This window comes from Drosophila elegans, unplaced genomic scaffold (genome assembly GCF_018152505.1).
Source record: "Drosophila elegans isolate 14027-0461.03 unplaced genomic scaffold, ASM1815250v1 contig_183, whole genome shotgun sequence".
NCBI lineage: Eukaryota > Metazoa > Arthropoda > Insecta > Diptera > Drosophilidae > Drosophila > Drosophila elegans.
In genome coordinates this window covers 12,851,128-12,870,276 of record NW_024545550.1, presented here as the reverse complement: position 1 = coordinate 12,870,276, position 19,149 = coordinate 12,851,128, and the positions used below count along the sequence as shown (strand labels likewise).

At 43.3% G+C, this 19,149-nt stretch overlaps 5 protein-coding genes across 13 annotated transcripts; 3 read left to right on the top strand and 2 right to left on the bottom strand.

Moving 5' to 3' along the window:
• The first annotated feature begins 195 nt into the window (after positions 1-195).
• LOC108141360 (39S ribosomal protein L34, mitochondrial) lies at positions 196-632 on the top strand. The gene is made up of 2 exons (XM_017264681.2): positions 196-317; positions 377-632. The coding sequence occupies exons 1-2, from the start codon at positions 295-297 to the stop codon at positions 597-599; spliced, it is 246 nt and encodes an 81-aa protein (XP_017120170.1). The 5' UTR covers positions 196-294; the 3' UTR covers positions 600-632.
• LOC108141357 (polynucleotide 5'-hydroxyl-kinase NOL9) lies at positions 602-4,238 on the bottom strand. Of its 3 annotated transcripts, none has more exons than XM_017264677.2 (5): positions 3,657-4,238; positions 3,411-3,596; positions 3,232-3,357; positions 992-3,175; positions 602-934 (listed from the first exon to the last, which is right to left on the bottom strand). In XM_017264677.2, exons 1-5 carry the CDS (start codon positions 4,132-4,134, stop codon positions 669-671), a joined length of 3,240 nt encoding a protein of 1,079 aa, XP_017120166.1. In that variant the 5' UTR covers positions 4,135-4,238; the 3' UTR covers positions 602-668. The 3 variants fall into 3 exon arrangements, with proteins under 3 accessions (XP_017120166.1, XP_017120168.1, XP_017120167.1); XM_017264679.2 differs by having other exon boundaries at positions 3,253-3,357; XM_017264678.2 differs by having other exon boundaries at positions 3,232-3,354.
• A 116-nt stretch (positions 4,239-4,354) lies between these two features.
• Positions 4,355-8,614, top strand: LOC108141359 (ras-like GTP-binding protein Rho1). 2 transcript variants are annotated; one of them, XM_017264680.2, is made up of 5 exons: positions 4,355-4,535; positions 5,109-5,272; positions 6,328-6,477; positions 7,088-7,168; positions 7,230-8,614. In XM_017264680.2, exons 2-5 carry the CDS (start codon positions 5,117-5,119, stop codon positions 7,419-7,421), a joined length of 579 nt encoding a protein of 192 aa, XP_017120169.1. In that variant the 5' UTR covers positions 4,355-4,535; positions 5,109-5,116; the 3' UTR covers positions 7,422-8,614. The 2 variants fall into 2 exon arrangements, with proteins under 2 accessions (XP_017120169.1, XP_041563327.1); XM_041707393.1 differs by lacking the exon at positions 4,355-4,535 and having other exon boundaries at positions 5,029-5,272.
• Positions 8,615-9,655: 1,041 nt separating this feature from the next.
• On the bottom strand, positions 9,656-11,460 carry LOC108141530 (GTP-binding protein Rit2). Its single transcript, XM_017264964.2, has 3 exons — positions 11,104-11,460; positions 10,860-10,916; positions 9,656-10,786 (listed from the first exon to the last, which is right to left on the bottom strand). Exons 1-3 carry the CDS (start codon positions 11,330-11,332, stop codon positions 10,269-10,271), a joined length of 804 nt encoding a protein of 267 aa, XP_017120453.1. The 5' UTR covers positions 11,333-11,460; the 3' UTR covers positions 9,656-10,268.
• An 838-nt stretch (positions 11,461-12,298) lies between these two features.
• LOC108141407 (aspartyl/asparaginyl beta-hydroxylase) lies at positions 12,299-19,115 on the top strand. Of its 6 annotated transcripts, XM_017264771.2 has the most exons (14): positions 12,299-12,477; positions 13,529-13,714; positions 13,778-13,945; positions 14,000-14,334; positions 14,395-14,529; positions 14,586-14,760; positions 14,976-15,053; positions 15,521-15,628; positions 15,783-16,268; positions 16,553-16,647; positions 17,110-17,350; positions 17,486-17,591; positions 17,644-18,369; positions 18,697-19,115. In XM_017264771.2, the coding sequence occupies exons 1-14, from the start codon at positions 12,426-12,428 to the stop codon at positions 18,845-18,847; spliced, it is 3,042 nt and encodes a 1,013-aa protein (XP_017120260.1). In that variant the 5' UTR covers positions 12,299-12,425; the 3' UTR covers positions 18,848-19,115. The 6 variants fall into 6 exon arrangements, with proteins under 6 accessions (XP_017120260.1, XP_041563191.1, XP_017120256.1 ...); XM_017264767.2 differs by lacking the exons at positions 14,976-15,053; positions 15,521-15,628; positions 15,783-16,268 and having other exon boundaries at positions 12,300-12,477; XM_017264768.2 differs by lacking the exons at positions 14,976-15,053; positions 15,521-15,628; positions 15,783-16,268; positions 18,697-19,115 and having other exon boundaries at positions 12,300-12,477; positions 17,486-17,595; positions 17,644-17,749.
• The last annotated feature ends 34 nt before the right edge of the window (positions 19,116-19,149 follow it).

The window sequence follows — 19,149 nt, the reverse complement described above, 5'->3', positions numbered from 1 at the left end:
TTGAAAAATAAACTGAACTTGAAAAATAATTCCTTCTGTGATCTATATATTAATATTAAAAATATATTTCTCAATTAAGCTATACTAATCTTATTTAAAAATAAAAAACAGATTATTCTAGTTTCTCCAGCTTTTTATTTATTATTACTTTTAGATTTTATCACTCGTTTAAATTTCTTTATAGAGAGTGGAGTCTTAAAACTCTTTGGTCTGGCAACGCCAAATTTCTTGAGCGGCTGTTCAACTGGTATTTTCTGTTCGAGGGGCGGTCACACTGGCTAGAAATTACTTAACATGCTGCAATCAATGATCCAGAGGTAAATTACACATAAACAATATATTTTGAATAAAACAATGACCATTTATGCTTCCACAGGACCTGCCTGGCAGTTGTCAACACCGCGCAATCTATCATCGTACGGGAAAAGCATGCTTTTAATCGGGCAGTGCTGAAACCAAAAGTTCGCTGCCATTTCCCGAAACCCATGGAGGTGAAGAGAATCAATGTCCACGGCTGGGACAAGAGAATGTCCACGCCCGAAGGACGACGCGTGCTGATGGCCAGGATACTCAAGGGCCGCCATAATCTATCCCACTAGCCTTTCGTTAATAAACCTCACTTTATTTACAAATGCTTCTTATATACACAATTGGTCCGGTGTTTAGTTTCAGTTCCTTTGATTGACTGGCACGCCCAGAAAGGCTGGCGTTCGATGGTAGATCTGCTGAATGCTCTTCGAGGATTTCGAGTCGTCGAGGATGAACACGAAGGGCACACTGCTGGCCACCCCCTGGCCCTGATCCTTGAAGTAGCCCTGCGGAAGGGTTAGTTCTCCGCCCAGGATGAGGCAATTCACCAGGGACATCCTTTGCAAAGGCATTGCCGGCACCAGGAACAACTGCTTCCGTTCATAGTCGATTGCACGAACCACTCCTAAAGATTGAAATCATTTATCAGTTGTTCCAGAAAACACCCTTGATATATACGAACCTATTCCCAAACACTGAGGCAGACCTGCTCCCTGATGACACAGATAGACCACATTGCCCTCCATGCCATGGATTAGTTCCTCACTTGAGTAATCCTCGCTGGTGGAATGGAGGATCTTCAGGGATTCCAGGGACACTCCAAGTGGCTGGCAGTCTGTGAGAGATTTCGCATTTCCCGTGAGGCACGAACTGAGGCGGGTCAAAAGGTTGGAGTAGCGCATATCCTTGGCACTCAGGCTCCAAGTTCCTCGTTCTTTTGGAGGCACCGCACTGAGCAACTTGTGGAGCGTGTACTTGGCAATATCCTTCACTCTAAACTCATCCGACGTGTAGATAATGGGTTTCAACTGCGACAGACTGCTCCACTCGAGTGGAGAATCGAAGTTATTAATCGGAACTGGACTGGCAATCTGCACGAGGTCCGTGGGACGAATGCGATCCACCAGCAGGGCCATCAGTTCTGTGCCAAATCCTTTATTATAACCCATGGTGTTGATCAGCCAGGGAATGTTCGCATATTTGGCATCCTTCTGGACGTTCTGAATCAGCTGAATGACAGCTCGCGCATACTGCTCTGCGCACAAGACTATGTTGGTGTGACCCACGACATAAGCATGATCTGGTTGCTTGTTAAACAGGAATCCTGGCCCTAAAAGAGGCTCATCAATAAGGGTGCACGAAACCGTCTGGGGCACAAAGATTTCCGGCTGGCCAATGTCCAAATCGATGAGCAGGAGAGATGGAAACTGGCCCAGATTTCGGTTGATGAGGTAGCGCAGCAAACTGGACTTTCCAACGCCCTTACCACCTGCTATCAATATTCGACTAGTGGCCTGCAGTTTCAGCTTATTCCACACCTGCGGCACCTGCAGAGTGCGACTCAGGTCGGAGGATTGAATAAGGCAGTGCAGCAAGGACTCACTTTGGTGGAACGGACGATTGGAGGAGTTTATTAGTGGGAACAAGTTCTGCGCCATGTGCTTGCCAAAGTTCTCGACGAGTCGCTGGGCTCCAGTGTTTTGCTGCAACAGCACTATTGCATTTGTCTGTTTCTGAAAGCTGCCCTGAATCCTGTCCAGCTGGGCGCGGCTAAAATTCTTGTTCAGTTCCTCCCAATTCACTTCATCTTTGGCTGGTTTTTTGGTCTTACTGGGTGAGATGGCAACCCAGTTGAGGCCTTTCGGAGAGTAAATGGTGAGTGGCTCCTGCTTGCGAGCTTTGTAGCCATTCACTGATAACTGGCCACTTAGCAGGGTGAGCACCAGTGTGCCATACAGCTCGAGGTCTTCTTTAATCACGGCCAGCACATGGTTGCTCTTCAGACTGTTCTCGAAGACGCTGTGCTCAGTGGGATTAGTTTGAGGATTCCTATAGAATGGTGTCTCACTAGGTTGGGAAACTGGCTCCTTGTCGGGTGTTACATTGTCAGCATTATCTTCGATTTCCATAGGTACTTCAGGCTCTTCTATTGTATTACAAGACACCTCATTAATAGATTCTTCTACGATCTCATCCCCTACGGTTGATTCTTCTACAATCTCCTCTACTACTGTGGAATCTTCTACAATCTGATTCACTATGGTTGAATCTTTTACAATCTCCTCCACTACTGGTGACTCTTTAACCATCTCTTTTGCCTTAGATTGGTACCTAACCAGCTCTTGTTGGTTTTCATCAACAGATGGATCATCAAAGATTTCTTCTATAATCAGCGGCTCTTTTTGTAATCCCAAAGGTTGATCATCAAAGAATCCATCGATATCAGGTGGTTCATAGGTGGAATCAAGGTCGTCGCTGTCGAAAATATCGCTGCCGAAATCATCACTGTCGAAATCTTCATCGCTGTCAAAATCTTCATCACTGTCAAAGTCGTCGCAGTCTTCGCTGTCCAAATCATCATCAGAAGAATCTGAATCTTCGCTGTCGAATTCTTCAGACACAAAATCGTCGCTTTCTTGTGGTTCGTAGTCTTCATCGTCGCTGTCAAATTCAGCCAGTGCATTCTCAAAGACCTCAATCTTTCGCACTACCCCCTTGTCATCACCTTGCAATAAGTGGGTTCTAATGGTGGGTTCTAATGGTTCCTCAAATGGAGCAGGTAAGTCAAGAATATTGCCCTGATCGCCTTTGGAATTGACTTTGAAAATCTTTGGCTTTTTGAAAAAATGCTCGTCCACTTCCGAATCTGTTGAATAAAGGTTTAGTTTTAAGGACATTGGATCGGTATAAAATGTATATTACCAATATCAATGCAATCATCACCTTCTTCAGCCCAATCGTCCTCTGAATTCATCGAATCCATATCATAATTCTCTATGTCAAATGCGTCCAAACCATTAACATCGTCTAAGGATTCTTCAAAGCCTGCTTTTAAAGTAAATGGTTTAATTAAATCTTAACACTAACTTAATATACAATACCATTTGTTTTAGGGATTTCTAAGACCCACGCCTTTGATTTTTGACCTTTTTGACTGTTTTTTGGGAACTTTATTCTGCTTTCACCTCCTTTTCGAGGAGTTTTGGATTTGTCAGATATAACTTGCACATTGGTGGCTTTAAAACCTTTTGTTTTGGTTGTGGAGTTTACTTTCGCAGGATTTGTATCTAATTGAAAAAAATATTTATAATTATTTAAGTTTTATATACACGTTTGATATGCCTTACCACTTTTCTTAGGAACCTTTATAGCCTGTTGCTTGGAGCCTTTTTTGTGATTTTTAAGCCCGGAATCGATTTGTTTTTCTGTAGTAAGAGGAGGGGCCTTGGCAACTTTGTCCTTTTGAGCAGCAATTGATTTGGATTTAACTATGGAGTTCTTTGCAGGAGAAGTATCATCCTTTTTAGGCTTTTTTATGGTCGGTGAACTCTGAAGTTTTGATTCCTCAGGGGCAACAGGTCGTTTTTGGGCGGCCTTTCCTTTGGATTTTGGTGTCGTCTCCATCTCAACGTTTGGTTTCTTGGGTGCCGAAATCTCTGCGGGAGAACTGAAAGTCTTTGGAATCGCCTTTGGCTTGGATGCCACAGGTGTGTGCACTGGTTTTCCAGGCTTGCGGCGACCGGAGGCCAGTTCTCGCTCCTCGGTGAGCTGGAAACTAAGCTGCATTTCTTTCAGCATCTGCGAGTTTAGCTTGCCAATTATCATTTTCCGCAGAATAGCCAAGAATTAAAGTAACAATTCCCGGGCCATGCGACCGCAGGTGGAAGAAGAAGCAGATCTGTGGTGTGACCAATTGCAGAGTTGCCACTGCAGAGATGCCACCGATGAACGCAGCCGATAACCGCTATAACAGCCCTGCGCTTGAAGGCGTTGGTTGGTCATCGAACGTTCATCGCGCTACCGAGAAATGAAACGGATGAACATTGTTCATCGTCATTTTGCATGGGAAAAAATCGTCGAGTTCAATTCGAATTTTTGTAATTGCATTAACTTTTATACGATATAGCTAAACGGTAGACGCATAAGAATCAACAAATTTGTGCCATTTTGTAAGCAAATTAAGTGTCGAATTCGTGCTGAGTGTTGTGAAATCACCAATATAAATTGTAAGTGGAAGAGCAGTGAAAAAATTCCACACAGCACGCACACCGATGCACGCACGCCCAGCCAGACACACACACATATGTATGTAGCGCGAGTGGATGATGAGATGTTTTTGGAATAAAGCGAGAGCGGGACGGGGCGAGGAGTTTCCTGGAGCGGAGTGTGAGAGCCAGAGAGAGAGAGGGGTGGAGAAGCGGGCGGCCCTATGACGCGACCAAAAGAAAATGCGAATGCGAAAAACGAGAAAGCGAGGAAAACGGGAAAACTCGGCCAACGGACAATGGACAATGGCCAGAAAGAAAGAACCCCACACTTTTGACTATTAGATCGTCCAGTCGCGAGTATGACTAAGTGTGTGCGCGAGCGGGAGAGGGCTACAAAAGAGAGCGAGCGTGCGTGTGTGTGTGTGTGTGTGTGAGTGCCGTGCCTGTGTGTGGCTTTTTCATTTTGATAATTTTTGAACAGTTTGCTCAGTTTTCGCGAACAAATTAAACAGAACTGAACGGCGAACGGGAATTCGGATTCGGCCCTACTGCACAATTGCATCTTCTACAATTTGATTTTGCTTTTTGCAGAACTTCCAATGACGACGATTCGCAAGAAATTGGTAATTGTCGGCGATGGTGCCTGCGGTAAAACTTGCCTTCTGATTGTCTTCAGCAAAGATCAGTTCCCCGAGGTCTATGTGCCCACCGTGTTCGAGAACTATGTGGCCGACATCGAGGTGGATGGCAAACAGGTAAGCTTTTCCAACCCCCAAAGACCACCCCTTCCCCCGAAAACCCCACCCTGAAGAACCCTGAAGTGATAATCATCTGATCTCGTTTTATAATTTGTGTGTGCATTCAATTCATTCGGGTTTCAAGTGCGCGTATCCTCTTTACACTTTCTGTCTGCGATTGTATTCGTGTTCCAATGGGTGTGTGTTTATTGTTCTCTTGTTTGTGCCACCCACAACTTCACCCACACCTACAATCTTTCCTTTTTTATTCCATTCTCATTCCCTTGTAAAAATATGAGTCAATATCGCCTGATTCCCACATACGCAAACAAAAGAAAGGTGTCTGGAAAAACTAGATCTTTTGGTTGGTGCAAATTTGGATTATTCGGCAGAAGAATCCCCACTTTTGATAGCAGTGATTAAGTCACACTTGGCCACATTTCCCCACACTCACTCACACATACACCTAAACAGAGAGTTGGCCACACTTATACCAGTAGAACTGCTCCCTTCCTTCCGCTCGTTTTCTTTTCTTTTTATTTTGTATTTGTCTTATACAAGTCCGTTGCGCACATACAGTTTCACGCGTTGCGCCGCCCCCCGCTCTCTCACTCATTTTTTTTACTCTCTCCCTGCCTACCTGTACTCTCTCCGTCTCCCACTCTCCCGAATGTAATGTGCGATTTCCAAGGGGCATTAAGTCATGATTTGACTATAGCTATATATTCCATTCGGATCCCCAATATTTTCTGGCGCTTTTTGAAATAAACACTGTTTGCCTTTTGCTGCGCAATACGATGGCGGGTTTTCAGTTTTTGTTTGTATTTCTGTTTGGATAGCGTTTACATACACACGTTCACGTCATTCTACTTCGCCTCGCTTCGATGTGATTAATTCGTTTGGTATTTCCGCCAAGTTCCTTGCTCATAACCAAGTTCGTACTCTCGCTATCTTCAGTTTGAAGTTGTCTTACCCCGTACTCCCCATCCCTCAAAGCCCCAAAATCCTATGATGACACAACTGCAATTGCAATCCCCATTCATAATAATACTCCTCCAATCTCCATTCTTCAGGTGGAGCTGGCCCTGTGGGATACGGCCGGGCAGGAGGACTACGACAGACTACGACCGCTGAGTTATCCCGACACTGACGTCATACTGATGTGTTTCTCAGTGGATTCACCCGATTCGCTAGAAAATATTCCTGAAAAATGGACCCCAGAGGTGAGTACTTCTGTCAAATACAGATAACTTGGGGAGCTTCTGTAACTCAAAGAAAACTTTTATTCATTTGTGGTTTTTGCAAATTAACGTCATTATAAAAACTGTAAGCAAGTCAAAATTGATAAGATATGTACGTAATTGTTGGAACATAACATTTGAAGTAAATCTTGTTTAAATTATTTGAAATAATAATAGGTCGTTTGGAAATTTGAAATATGCATCTTACTGTACATGATTGGTATTTATTAACTAAAACGTGATTTCTCCTGGTTACTATGTATGCTCAGAAATTATTTTACACAAAAAAGAAACAAAAACATGTTATTAAAATGTTGTTCATGGCACTTATTTCTAATCTACAATTTTGTTTGTGGTTTCTAGCCACTAATAATGTTCTATACATGACTTAAGTTTTTGAATTAGTAACTACACTTAGTAGTCTTAGAAGTACACAATCTTAAAAACGCTCCTATTTATATCTGAGTTGTTCCAGTATAGATGTATGGTTTTTGCAACTCAATTTTGTATCTGAAGGATTAAATTTCAGGCTACAGAATTATTACATTATCTATAATAAAACTTTATCTAATATCATTATTGTTCGTTGCAGGTCAAACACTTTTGTCCAAATGTTCCAATCATTTTGGTAGGCAATAAGAAAGATTTGCGAAATGATCCCAACACAATTCGGGTAAGTATTCGCACCGTTGACCCCCATTGAAATTGGAGTGTTAATAGAATCGTTTTCACAGGATCTAGCAAAAATGAAGCAGGAGCCGGTGAAGCCGCAGGAGGGTCGCGCCATGGCCGAGAAGATTAATGCCTTTGCCTATTTGGAGTGCTCGGCCAAGTCCAAGGAGGGTGTGCGGGAGGTTTTCGAGACGGCAACTAGGGCCGCGTTGCAAGTCAAAAAGAGGAAGAAGACCAGATGCCTTTTGCTCTAAAAGAGCAAATCAACAACATGAAAATCTTTACCACACACATACACAGCAACAACAACAGCATACACACAACACACACACGAACACATACAACACACCTTTTACAACAATAACGAGCTGAAAAACCACTCAAAAACAACAAGAACCACAACATCGGATACACGAAGCTGCACCACCCAACACCCAACACCTAACAGCAACAACATGAGCAGAAACAACACCAGAATCAGAGCATGAGCCACAAGATCGGCGGAGGAGGGAGCAGCGAAAGATGAAGGGAAGGCAGCATCAAGTAAAATGTCAAATGCGGATTTGATTTTATATACAGTCTAGTGTAGTTATAAACCGAAGTAAACACAGTAATAACTATGGCATTATTATTTGTAACCCTAGGGCAGAGCAGATCGATCAGTCAGCCACTGCAAGCAAAAATATATCGATATATGTAAACATATTCAAAAGTTGTGTCCGTTTCTGTCCACCCCTCCTTGATGTAAGACGTTCTTTTTTTTCGATTTGTGATCAGTGTTGATGAGTGTAGCCGGCTTTGGATAAGATGAGATGAGATTGTGTGTCGCATGTGAGGATGAGTGAGGCAGGTGAATAATCAGTGGAATCAATCGGAATTAAAAGTTGGACCCCGGGGTCCAAGGCAAGCGTAGGCGATGTGAAGAAGATGAGAGTTATGTTCCCTTTAAATCTATCAGATACTGAGAGACCAGACAGACCGCCAATAGATGAAGATGCAAGTGAAACTACATTACAAGAACCGAACTAAACACAAAACAAAAACGATAAATGTTTATTTAACTAAACGTAAGCCACAAATGAGATGCATTCAGTTTTCGCGTGGGAGAAGCTAGAAGGGAGAAATTTTTGATGAAGTGAAACAACTATTTCGAGCGCATTAAGCGAGTTTTTAATATTTGTACTTTGCATTAAAACGAGTGGAAAACATAAAAAAAAGATACTACAAAACAACCAAACTATATGAAGAGTATTTTATGATTTTATAAAATACGAATATACATATAATTATACTATACAGTACATATGTGTATGTCTCTTTTTTGTATTTTGTACCGTCAATCGTGTAATTCTCACACAGAAGTTGAAAAACTCGAAGATGCATCAGATACAACCAAACTATATTATACTTATGAATAAACAGTACATTTGATCTACTCTTGGTTTAACTCACTGTTTTATTTGGCTGGGGAGCAAACGTAAATGCCTTCTGAAATAATAATCCGAGGTCAGCTAGTCAGATATCTGACCTCGGCCTATTGGGAACTTACATCAAAATAGTGAAGGGCACATGGAAAAGCGGAACCATTTTTCCCTGAAAGATCTCAGATAATTGCGCAAGGAAAAGGTATAATACTGGATCCGAAGAGCTATGATGTTTAATACAAAATATTCAGATGACCCCCCTGAAATAAAAACTAACACCATTAACGGGGGTTCCAAAAAAATCTTTATTGAGGGGATTGTTTTTGTTTATTTTGTGCTTTTGTTTTTTTTTTACATTTAAAATGTACATAACATAATGAATCAAAATGTTTTGGTTTTCTTTCGATTAGGTATTACAATCCGCTATTATTGGCTTTGCTTCCCGAACAGGTATGCCGTTTTCGAAACGACATGGACATGGCAAAGTGCAATGAACATATAGTTCCCAATACTTTTCTTAAAACGTATCTTTTAATCGCTTGACTTTCCGCGAAAGCTTTCCTCCTTTTATATGTCTACACGCATTTGATTACTCTTTTTTGCTGTTAAGCTGTTGTTTTCGTTAGTCGATGTGTTGGCTCGAACGGTTACTTGAAAGGATTTGTAATAACAATTAATTATAGGTAACTATGGTAGTCCGACCAACTGTTTGGGGTTCATGTAACAAACAGAGTAATTAAAGCCGTGCCAGTATTTCGTTTCTGGTGATGCAGTTAACATTGATGAGAGGAACTCATGGTGAATGCTTAGAGAACGTGATGTGAGGCTGCTTGTGTAAAAAGTAATCAACAGATTTTGGTTAAACTAATAATAAATAAACTTAGGTGTAAACACGTGTCCTTAACAATATAAACAATAAACATTTCTCAAACTTAAACAACAAATGCATCGGCTGTCGGGCTTAAATTATAAATTTTGGGTTTGGATCTCATTCAACTTTCGTTATTTGCAATGTTCCCGCGTTTTACATACTTAGGTCGATTGATCGATTTATAATATTAGTATACATTAAATTCAACATTTATTCGATTAGTTAAATGTGTTGCTTGTGTCGTCATGTCATGTGCGTGTCTTCTGGGTAAATACGTACATACATAAGTTTAAAAATCTTCTCCTAATCCGCTTAGCTCTGCTCTGCTCACTTGGCAACTGGCTTTTGGGTTAATCTCCTGGCTAGGATTCAGAGTTATCAGATAGTAGTTCACTCGATCTTGCTGAATTTAAATGCTTTTGAGCTTTGGCCAATTGCCACACTTCCTTAATCGCTCTCGTCTAGGAATCAACGTTAGTAATATTTACTACATAAACATATGTACGTGCATTGTTAATATGTATCTTTTGGATCGGTGCTTAAACGTATTGATATACTCTATCGCCTCGCTATCCTCTCTGGCCAACAACAAGTACTTTAGATAGTTTTGTAACAAATAATAAATAAACGCACTGTGGCCGTAACAATTAGTTTTCCTCCTCGATCGGTGTAAATTCTTGTAGGTTGTATCTTGATGGGCGTTGTGCTATATACAACACGGCTTGTATATAGCGAACAAAAGTTACTCGTATCTTGTGTGGTTAATAATATTGCACTCGTTCAAAGAAATCCTGGCCATCCTGGGCCTAGTTGAGGTTTCGCCTGCGCCGAAACACCAAAGCGAAGATGGATCGGATGCGCCACCAGCGGCTCCTTCGACCCGTATGGATCTTCTCCGAGTTGGAGTCCGTGCCCAGGGCCTTCTGCATCTCCTTGCGTCGGATTTCGCGGACCAGCGTGTAGAACGCCTCGTCGATGTAGTGACGCAGTGCGGCCGAGGTCTCAAAGAAGGGGCATCCAAACTGGTTGGCCAAATTCTTGCCCTCCTCGGTGGTGACGCGGCGCTGCGATTCCAGGTCCACCTTGTTGGCGATCAGAACCAGCGGAATGTCCTCGGACAGGCGCACTCGGGTGATCAGTTTCCGGTACTCGGAGGCCTCCTGGAAGCTGTGGCGGTCGGTGACCGAGTAACAGATGATGAAACCTTCGCCGCAACGCATGTATTGGTCCCGCATGGCCGTGAACTCCACCTGGCCGGCGGTGTCAAGGATGTCGAGCAGGGCGGCCTCATTGTCGATGACCGCCTGTTGCTGGTAGGAGTCCTCTGGGGGGCGGAATAAAAAACCGGTACACATTTAGGGAGGGAGGTCCTCAATCGCCCCACGCGCCTTACTCACCAATTGTGGGGTCGTGGTAGTCCAGGAAACTGTGGCTCACGAACTGAAGGGTGACAGCTGTTCGGGTTTCATCGTCGTCGTCGTTTTCAGGGGGCGGTGAATGGTGGGTGGTGGGTTGTGGGTGGTTATCGTCGGGGGGGTGGCCAAAACAAAGCGTAAAAGAAATTGAGATAATTTATTGATTTTTCGCAGGCACAATCAAAAGTGCGCAGTGATAACTGGGCAGTTTCTTCGGGTAGCTCACCTGACTTTCCCACGCCTCCGTCGCCGAGGATGACAATCTTGTAGACCCGCAGACCGCCACGCATATTCTGGGGCGGCATTGGAGGCGGCTTCACCAGGCTGTTCCCGTTTTCGCTGCCCCTGTGGTCACTGGGCACCCGCATTGAGTCCGTGTCGGCGGCACTGGTGCAGGACCTCAGCTTGCTGGATCGCTTCAGCGCTGCACAGCCGATGGACATGTCGCCGGCCATTAGTCCCGCTGCACGGGGATTTGGCCAAGTCGCCCTGGTCTCCGTCTAGTTGCCTAGTCTCCAAATCCGTTCGATCGGATCACACGGAGAACCTCTGCACCACCGTCGCCAATTGTGTATTATTTTCTTGTTTTTCTCGGGTTCGGGGTTGGTTCTCTTGGAGATGGGTGCGTGAGGCACATCTCTAACACGCACGAGCACGATATTTTGGTCCCCAGTGCGCATGAATTTGAAATAAAAATAATTAAACTATCTCAGATTTGTAAAACATTCAAGTTTTTAAATTCAAAATAAATTACTATTTGTAGCTAATTAAAATATTTATATGCATATATGGAACATTAAAATACAGCTAAATAAAAAAAAACATTCAGCTTTGTTCATTTATGTTTGTTTAGTAGGTACGAGCACGGGTTTCTAAATAAAAGCAAAGACCATTTAAAGTTAACACTTTTCTTTGTGTGATAAGGAAAAAGAAAAAGGATAAAAATTTTATTCGAGTCACAGACAGCCTTTAGTTTTAAAATTGTATTTCCTTTAGCTCCGTTGCTTGATTGTAAATTAAAAAAATGTTATTATTTAATAACGGGTTTTAAAATAAAAGCAAAAACCTCGCAAGCATAATAACGTTAATTACATTTTGTGTCACTTTAGTTGTGTGTATATTATTTTAGATTTAAAATGCAATAAATAGTTTCAAAATTATAAACATTTACAAAAATTATGTTTATGTGTAATTTAAACTATAAGTTCTAAAATTTCATACCTTAAAATTTTGTTTTAGATAAAATATTTATAGCTAGACTAAATTAATTTATTTGAAAATGTGTTAGTCATAATTTATCGTGTATAAATACTTATTAATATCGTTCAACCCCACCTACCATCCTTAGCTGTCACCTTTGTCGCCGGATCTGGCAACGCCGTCCGGCTTATAATAAATTTTCCCACGGCACCGAGCGGTATTCGCATTTAGTAACGTGCCGTTCACCGACCAAGATCGCCCGCTTTGCCCGCTCCGCTCGAAGAGGAAAAACAAACCGCTCCATCTCCATCTATCGAATTGGCATACATTTAGTGCCTGTCGAGCAAAATGTCGGGCGATGTGCAGCCGCGAAAGCGAAAGGATAAGCGCCGGAAACGCGGTAAGATTTCGACTTTCCAGTTTCCACTTTCCATTTCCAACGGATTAACCGTTACTTAGTGTAAAATTGGTTCTTTCGCGGCCGCCGCCATCGCGTAGCAAGCAGTTCATTTCTTTTATTAGCATAATAATATTGTCGAGTGCCTTTAAAAATAACTTTGCCCTATTATATAAAATTATACATCTCGCCTGTTTTCTGTCGCTATGCGTGTGCCGATCGAGCAGGAAAATATATGCATGACGTGTGTGCGGGGGTCCAAGAAGAAGTGGATATTTCAGAAGGGCATTGAATCGGGCTGCAAAAATCGAAAATAGAGAGAGAGTGGTTTTCTTTGATTTATCTTTACGATGATATATATATCTATCCGCGGCAAACACAGATGTTTCCTGTCCCTGGGGATATCCTCTTATCTGTCGCTCTCTTTCAAATTCTCTCTGGGAGATAATTCTCCTGAGAATTCTCTTTTCCAATGGAGAACTCACCTCGCGGGAAGTGAAGTCACCTCGGCGGCAAATTAAATTCAATGCAACAGAGAGATCAAGAAGATCTAGATATGATGCTTCCGTGAAAATAAAATGCTGGGGCCATTACACCCACCGCACCGAATAAGTAGCCACGGTTCTTATATGTAAAGTAATTTATTTTTCACTTGGCCATCTGCCCAAGAGCATGACTGGCAAAGAAGCCTCTTTGTTTATTGTTGCGCATATTTAGGCATAAACAAATCATCCCCTCGTCCTCTTATCAGTGTGCAAAGCCGGTGTATGTCTCATCGTAATTAACATTTTTTGTCTAGATGATCGCAAGTCCGAGGGCGATGTGACTGTTCTGCGTCAGTCCAGCTTTCAAGGTATTAGAAAAAACATCCCCTGTATCTCGATCTTATCTCCAGCACCCCCCTACCAAACCCCTGAATGCATAATGCCAAACCAATTTAATGTCTCGCACAGTTTATAAATCCATGCCGCCTGAAGGTGCATTCAATTAAAGTGTTTGTAATCTCACATGTGTTTATTGTTAACTCACTATCATGCAAACGTTGCGATCTCAGATGACGACGAATCTTCGCACGGCGTTCACATTACGAAGATGGGAAACGAAGATCTCCACCTGCACGTCCACCACGAGCACGGAACCGGGGGTCACTGGTGTGCCAAGATCATATTCTTCGCTCTGATGGCCGTGCTGCTGGGATTGGTGGGTCTGATCATCATGGAGAACCGTGGACTGGAGGATCGTAAGTTATGGAATTATAAGAATGTTATTATTATTATATTATATTAAAAACGATTTTCTTTAGTGGACACTCCATTGTCGGAGTCACGTTTCTCGAAAGTCTTTGATGGTTGGGTGGATGAACATCGAGATGACCACGATGCCCACGGTGCGCATGAACCCTCGGGAGAAGCCTTGGATGATCACGACGATCACGATGAGCACGATGAGCACGATGATCATGATGAAGAAGGTTGGTAATACAACTTTCCTGTTGTTGCATTCTCTCAACACCATACCATTTCAGAAGAAGAACCTCTTTCGGAAGAATTAGAAGATGAAATAGAAGAGGATGAAGAGGAGCCAGCTGAGGAGGAGGAACCAGAAGCAGATGAAGAAGATGAGGAGGACGAAGATGAGGACAATAATGCCGGTGAAAACATAACCGGCGAAGATGCAGAGGAAGATGAAGAGGAGGACATCGAGGAAGAAGGCACTGTGGAGGCCACTGTAGAAGCCACGACTGAAGCCACTACGGAAGCTACCGCCGAATATGAAGCTGAAGATGAGGAAGAGGAGAAAGCTGAAGCTGATGAAGACGCAGTAGAATCCACTGAAGCCCCACCATCAGAAGCTGAAGAGGTAGATATCCTTAATTTCTGAAAAATTATAAGTATATAAAATTCAATGTTCTATCTACAGCAGGAAGAGGAGGATGAGGACGAGGAGGACCAAGAGGAGCAGGAAGTCGAAGAGTCTGTTGAGCCGCCAAGATCTCAATCTGCAGCACAAAGTTCTCCCGCCCCAGATGATAACGATGATGATGACGAAGATGAGGTAAGTAATAGTACGTCTACAGTTCTATTATGTTCTAATTTAAAAATTTCTTGCAGGAACCAAACAATGACGATGCAGATGACGACGACTTTGAGTCGCTGGATCAGCAGTTTGAAAACGATCCCGAGGAAGTGGAGCCAAAACAAGCAGTAGATAGCCAGGAAGATCAGGATCAGGACAAGGATGATGACGAGGAGCCCAAAGAAGAGGGCTCCTCTTGGTTGGCCTCACGTAAGTAGGGTTGGAATAAACACTTTGAACGGTTAACGGATCTCTCAAGCCTAGAACCTTAAGAACTGACAGACAGAATTGCTCCACCTTACGCAAAAAAAAGAAAAGAAAAGAAAAACACCCACAAAAACCAAAAACACAGAAACCCAAATTGTACAAGAAAATGCAAAAGGTATTTGTTTGTTTTCTGATACTAAAACCTGACTCATTTACAGTTGCCGTTAAATTTGGCGTTGGCGTTGCACTTGCCTTAGTTTCACGCCTTGTATTGATAAGGAAAAGTCCAAATACAAGTGAGTCTTCAATGCTGATCTGCCCCCCAAATCTCCGCTCTTTGTATTCCGCTCTATGCTCTTGATCTCTATATCGATATCTATATCCGCCAAGCACGCCAGATGTTATGCTAACGAAAAAACCCTACTCTCGGGAGGAATCTTTTGAGTAATCATTACTAAGCGCCGCTTTCCATTCTAACCCACCAAGCAATTGGTAGAATCAAAAACTGATCTCACTGTCTCGTGATCGATTCTCGATGTATTAACAGAACTAAAACAAACTCTGGGGCAATATCGCTCATTAATTTTTGCACTTTCTTCAATTAGCTTATTTTGATTATGATTTTGTATTATTTCTTGGATCTGATTGTAGTCACAGCTTTGTTTAAATTATTCCACCAATGTATGTATGTATGTATGTTCTTGCTCGATTAATAATCCCTTAACTCGAATAACGTTCGAATCTTCCGTGGTGAAATGCGCAGCTGAGGATGAGCCCACACCAGAGGTCATAATGAGGCGGAGATTGACGATTGCCACGGCCGAGGATCACATACCGGACGATGTGGAGGAACTGCCCCTGCTGGACGATGGTTGGAGATCTGAATTATTAATCTTAAACTTCGGCCAGCCGAAGTTGCGTTCAGATCATTTGATTGCCAAGTGATCTGGAGGCGAAATAAGATATGTGATAAGTCTGGCCAAGTCCAGGGTTCTAATTAAAGTCATATCCCACTGTCCAAAAAGAATACTCCGAGGAGGAAATCGAAATCGAGGAGGAGATCGAGGTGGAGATCAGCGACATCGAGGAGGACGAGGAGGAGCAAGAGGTACGACACGATAGCGACGACAATGTGGCCTCCATGGCCAGTTATGTGCCCGAGACCTTTGAGCAACTGAGCGCCATGTATAAGTTTGCCCAGGAGCCGCCAAAGGAATCAAAACCCGAGCAGAAAGAGAAGGAAAAGGAGAAGGAACAGGAGAAAGAGAAGGAGAAGGAGAAGGAGAAGGAAAAGGAACCGGACCAGCAGGCCGGTCCAAGCGATATCTATGTGGAGTACGAGAATGATCCCTGCGAGGACTACGATAGCGATGAAGAGATCACCGACGAGGAGGACGAGATCTCCGACGTGGACGACGCCGATCTGATGAACCGGCTTGAGGCCAAGTACGGTCGTCTGACCGTCCAGAAAAACGACACTTATTCTGATTCCGACGACTCCGACTGGGAACGTAATTACTAAACGCACAAATCACCAAGTCTGTCGATGACCACCCGACTTCATACTCCCCATCCGACATACTTTCAAACGATCACTTAAGTTATCGCAAACACTGTACTTTAAGACACACGACAATCCGATCGCTTTACATAACAGATCGTAAGTGTTAGCTGTAGGACAAAACAAACTAACAACTCACATAAGGTGGAGCACTTTAGGCCTTAACCGTTCAAAATTTCACACAATTGTTTATTGTCAATGCCCCTTCTAATTTGGGTTTTCATCTTCAAACAGAAATCAATCCGAATGAAGCTGCCCCTGTTGCGGCGGAAAAGGAGGATCCTTTTGAGCAGGAGTTGCGAAAGGCCAACGAGGAGATGATTAGGGAGGTAGGTGGCAATCGATGACGGTGTCTTTTTAACCAGGATTAACCCGTGGAACTTTGACATACCTTCGATATATCTCCAGCTCAACAATCACTAAAGAAAATCACAACAAAAAACACCACTCATTTCAAAGCTTTAGTTTATGTTTTGCTTGTCAAGTTCATTAGATCTTCTAACTGTTTAGCCATGTAAGAGAAACTAAGATATAACCTTAGACATGTATTTGTAGAAACGCACTTTTCAGGGGGCTTATTGCGATGGGATGAACTCATGGCCAGTTCCGCCAACCAACACACACCCACTAGGGGGAATCTTTGGTCATGGGCTCATCCTTTAAGCCCCTGGCAACTGCGTTTCGTTTCATGATAGAATGATTTTGTACTAATTGCATGTTTCTTGTACTTGTCTAACCCCTTTTTTTGTGTTTTGGCTGGCGAACCGCGAACTAATATCCACCCCCAAAAGAACTATGCCCAAGCCCTGCGATCCTTTAACACGCTCACCACCAACTTTGCCCACGAGCCATTGGCCCATTTGGGAAGAGCCCGTGTCCTGGAGCTTCTGTCCAAGGAAGAGAGAAGCAACAAGCGCCTGTGGGAAGCCATCGATGCCTACAAGAGATACTTGGCCTTTGGCGAGCTGGTCATCAGTGACCATGACTTCACGTCTGCCGGCGAAAGCTGCATTGAGAATTTGAGATTTTTGGGTGAGTACAAAAATGTCCTTACTTTCTATACCCTTGCAGAGGGTAATTGCAGGTAAAAAGGTGTATAAAGTATGGCTTTTCGAAGTTGGATTCTTGTCTTGTTAGAGCATGTTTTAATGGCTTGTTAATTTTCAGGCTACCACCGCCAGGCGACCACAATTCATGAGCTGCTCATCAATCGTTTGCCCAAGGATCCGCGACTGCGTAACCAACTCTCCCTCACCCATCTCATGGTCAACAAGTAGGTGAGACGGGCAACCTTTAACCTCAAATGCCTTATGATTGCCTTTCAGTCTTCAGCAGGTCGAAAAGGTGGCTGAGGAGACCCTGAAAGATTGGCCCACCAATGCAGTGGCTCAACTGCATTACGGATTGGCTCTCAGACAGCTTCGTGGGGACTACGAGAAGGCTCTGCCCTATCTGAAATATGCGGTGGAGTCCCAGGAAGAGGGCACCCAGGAGGCTTTCTTCTACTTGTCGCTGGGCGAGACCCTTCAGCGCTTGTCCAGGCAGTCAGAGGCTTTGGATGTTTATAGAAAGGGTGTGGCCAAGGGGTTCTTTGCCAGCCTCTATCAGAGATCACTGTACAATGAGCCCAGGCTCAAGGCACAGCCTTTTTGGCAGCCCACAGAGACGGGCTACGAACGGCAGTTGGAGAAATTGCAGCTCAATTGGCGCGCCATTCGGGATGAGGGGCTGGCCCTGCTGGGAAGAAGTGGCTTCTTCGAGGACGAAGCGGAACAACTGCGCGACAAAGGAGTCTGGCAGCAATTCGAACTGTATGCCCAAGGTCACCGGGTCAAGGACAACTGCCGCAGGACCCCCATCACCTGTAGCCTGCTGCAGGAGTTCCCCGAATCCGGTGGCTGTCGTCGCGGCCAGGTCAAGTTCAGTGTGATGCAGGCCAAGACGCATGTGTGGCCGCACTGCGGACCCACCAATTGCCGCCTGAGAGCGCACCTCACGCTAGTTGCTCCAGAGCCGGAAAAAACTTCTCTACGAGTGGCAGAGCAGGAAAGGTTAGAAAACAAATATAAGCATACTTTGATTTAAACACCTTTGAAGCTATTAAAAATATTACATTTTATATATTCGTATATGTTTTAAAACAGTGAAGCTATGTCGACTTTCCGCTCAATTTTTAGATCGTTTTTATAAAAGCTATATGACATCGCTGTCGAACTTCTATAAAATTTAAACTGTATCTCTGAAATTGTAAACTATTACTATACTTCGGAGTTAATTTTTATACATTTTAAAACCACAAAGTTATACATTTTATTATCCTCTGCAAGGTTATAAAAATATATCATTAACATATCCTTTTAATTTTCTCTCTTTTACAGAACTTGGCGTGAGGGCGAACTTTTCATATTCGACGACAGCTTCGAACATGAGGTATGGCACAATGGAAGCCATGCCCGCCTGGTGCTCATCCTGGACATGTGGCATCCGGAACTGACTCCCTCACAGCGCCGCAGCTTAACACCCATTTGATCATAGTTCTATAAATGGTTCCGGTTTCAAAGGCTGTAATTTAGATCAATTTGTCCAAATCGAATCGTTCACTGTTAGTTAAATCGCCATGTTATATAGACATTATATACTTGTAATTATACCTCTTAGTCGTTAAGCTCAGCTTGAATGCGTGTTTAGGGTATATCGACGTCATATTATCTGTGTATCATATACGTTTAGCTTTGGTCGGCAGCTTACCCTCGCTTTTGTACTTTAAATACAGAAATAAAAACCTTTTAGGATTCGACAATTGCTGTTTTCAGTTCGTTACATGATTACAT